At 47.0% G+C, this 2,065-nt stretch overlaps 1 protein-coding gene across 1 annotated transcript in view; it reads right to left on the bottom strand.

The window, feature by feature from the left end:
- The window catches only part of LOC101663918 (zinc finger protein 622-like), a 25,126-nt gene extending 24,669 nt beyond the window's left edge, over positions 1–457 (bottom strand). Inside the window, exon 1 of the mRNA XM_045285200.1 lies at positions 270–457. Coding sequence (XP_045141135.1) covers positions 270–457 — 188 coding nt within the window. The remainder of the gene's footprint in view (positions 1–269) is intronic.
- Between the last annotated feature and the right edge of the window lie 1,608 nt (positions 458–2,065).

The raw sequence follows: 2,065 nt of genomic DNA, 5'->3' as shown, positions 1-2,065 counted from the left end.
ACATCGAATCAATGGAAATGCCTGCATTTACAGAAAGAAAAATTAGAAGGTGGCTCTTACATCAATTCTTCATTTTGAAAATTGCTCTTTAGTCGTAAGAATTAAGTCTTGGTTCTGCCTTCCCCACAGTGGTGATTTTGAGTCATTTTAAATTGTACTGCATATGATAATGTTATTTTGGCTAGATGAGTGAATCTTCTTATCTTTGCAATGTATCCTGCGAGAACTGCTCTTCGGCACCTCCTTCTCAGTGCGGGCCCCGAGTCTGCCTGAACATCGGCGCTTTCCCTTTCTTCAGTTGAGAAATCAGAGCTGGTTTGGAAGCAGGTGGCCCTGCCAGGAGGGCCACAGCCTCATAGTTCTCCAGCATCACATCCCTGTACAAGGCCTCCTGAGGAGGGCTCAGGCGGATCCATTCATTCTTGGTGAAGTACACAGCCACCTCCTCGAAAGTCATGGGCTACTGGGGGCTGCCTGTGGCGGACATTGCTGGCATCTGACCTTTCATGCCCTACTTGGAGCGTCACAGGCCCTCGGCCCCTCAACCAACAGGCTGTGGGCACCTCAAACCGTTTCTTAAGGAGCCTGCTGGCTGTATTTCTTTCCAGACACATTTGTTTGTTCTTCTAGCAGTCCATGGTCCTTTCAACGTTCTTCACCAACACCTGCATTGAAATGCTCCCAACGAATCCCTGTGTAGCCTTCCTCATCAACTGTCCAGCTTTCAGACGGTTGTGCCATGACTGAAAAGACGAGGGCTTGCTCCAGGTGCATCTCAGTCCACCAAGTGCTGTCTTTGTGCTCTAAGACATTTAAAAGGTCTTGCACCTTTTCTTGACTGCTGCTTCTACGCGTATTTACTGTGGATATCAGAGAAATGAATAAGTCACAATGAAGGATCGGGATATAGTTCATCCATTTAGGAGGCAGCTGTGCCAGTAGCCGTGCCTCTCTCTGGTCACCAGCCTCTAAGTTCCTCAGCTCTTGGCCTCTGCCTTACCCTGGCAAGTGTCACAAAGCTTGTTTAGTGCAGCTGGGGCTGTCCAGTTCCTTCGTTGCAATATTCTGGTTGAAAGAGTCTATGGGCAAAATCTTGTAATGCAGGAAAGATCAGGGTTGTTTGTTAAAATCTGTCAAAGGAACAAACGCATCTGTCTTGGAAGAAGTACAGCTAGAATGCTCCTTAGAGGCAGGATGGCGAGACTTCATCTTACATACTTTGGACACGTTGTCAGGAGAGACAAATCCCTGGAGAAGACCACCTTGCTTGGTAAACTAGAGGGGCAGCAAAAAAGTGGCAAGTTCTTGACAAATGGATTGACACGGTAGCTACAACAGTGGGCTCAAGCATAAGAACAGTGTTGAGGGTGGTGCGGGATTGGGCAGTGTTTTACTTTGTTGTATATAAAGACACCATCAGCCGGAACTGACTCGATGTCACCTAAGGACGGCAATAAAGGCCTAAAGGACACGCTCACCTGCCAGAAGCATCAGCAATGGTGAGGTGCTCCGCTCTAGTTGGGAAAGTTAGCAAACCTCAACTCACCCTCACTATCATTGAGCTGATTCTGACTCATTGTGACCCTGGAGAGTCGAACTGCTCCTGTAGATTTCTGAGACTGCAAATTTTATGGGAAGAGAACGCCTCATCTTTTTCATCTGATCTTTCTCCAGCAGAGCAATTAGGTGATTTCAACTGCTGACCTTGAAGCTCGCAGGCCATATCATAGCCCACTACTCTTCTCTGGGCTCCTGTTAGCTAGCCTAACTCCCCTGATTAAGTGCATGGAGGCAAACTCTTCCAAAATAAAGCCACCCGCCTAACAATAGCCATATTTCTTGCTCCACTATTCCTTCTCATGCTCATGATGCTGGTGCCTGTTTCCACTGCTTCTCCACCACTCATGGCTACCCTCCTTGCCCTTCTTTCTTGCTGTCCATGAAATTTTCCCTTCTTGCTTTTGACATGGTTCATGTTATATCCAACAGGATGGAAAAACCAACCAATCCCTACCTAAACATTCTGTATATCCTTCATACATATGTCTTCCCAGTAACTTGGTCA

The sequence above is a fragment of the Echinops telfairi genome, unplaced genomic scaffold (assembly GCF_000313985.2).
Source record: "Echinops telfairi isolate 266 unplaced genomic scaffold, ASM31398v2 ScPeMD7_7469;HRSCAF=8507_1, whole genome shotgun sequence".
In the NCBI taxonomy this organism is placed as follows: Eukaryota; Metazoa; Chordata; class Mammalia; order Afrosoricida; family Tenrecidae; genus Echinops; species Echinops telfairi.
This window is presented reverse-complemented; position numbering and strand designations above follow the sequence as displayed.